General features: G+C 48.0%; 1 protein-coding gene across 1 annotated transcript in view; it reads left to right on the top strand.

Moving 5' to 3' along the window:
* LOC119586807 (monocarboxylate transporter 6-like) overlaps positions 1-392 on the top strand; it is a gene marked incomplete at its 5' end in the record, with an annotated part of 12,498 nt that overhangs the window by 131 nt on the left and 11,975 nt on the right. The window contains 1 exon segment of the mRNA XM_037935531.1: positions 1-272. Within this exon segment, the coding sequence (XP_037791459.1) occupies positions 9-272 (264 nt within the window).

Raw genomic sequence — 392 nt, 5'->3', positions numbered from 1 at the left:
AAGCAACCATGACCACTTTACAAGAGAGAACGAGGAGGCCGAGCGAGAGTTCATCGAAAGACAACGCAGCTTGTCATGATCCTCTCCTCAGCTCCAACAGCACTCCAGTCATCCAGTTAAACTGCGCAGAGTCAGTGAGAGAGAGGGGGAAAGCACAAGAAAGTAACAAGCAAGGAGACGAACATATGAAAGGACAAAGGAAAGATGAAGATGAAGATTTCCCTGACGGAGGCTGGGGTTGGGTCGTGACGCTTGGCTGTTGCATCATCGCGGTGAGTGGAGGAGTATCTCCGCTGCAGTTATGGGGTTAAGTGCCAAATGACTGTTCTTTTTCCACAGTTTAACTTTTAGGCGAAATTGAGCTTCAGTAGACATGGTGTGTGTTTTTAGAG

Source organism: Penaeus monodon, chromosome 22, assembly GCF_015228065.2.
Source record: "Penaeus monodon isolate SGIC_2016 chromosome 22, NSTDA_Pmon_1, whole genome shotgun sequence".
NCBI lineage: Eukaryota > Metazoa > Arthropoda > Malacostraca > Decapoda > Penaeidae > Penaeus > Penaeus monodon.
Note: the sequence above shows the minus strand (reverse complement) of the source record. Positions and strands in the feature narration are given on the sequence as shown.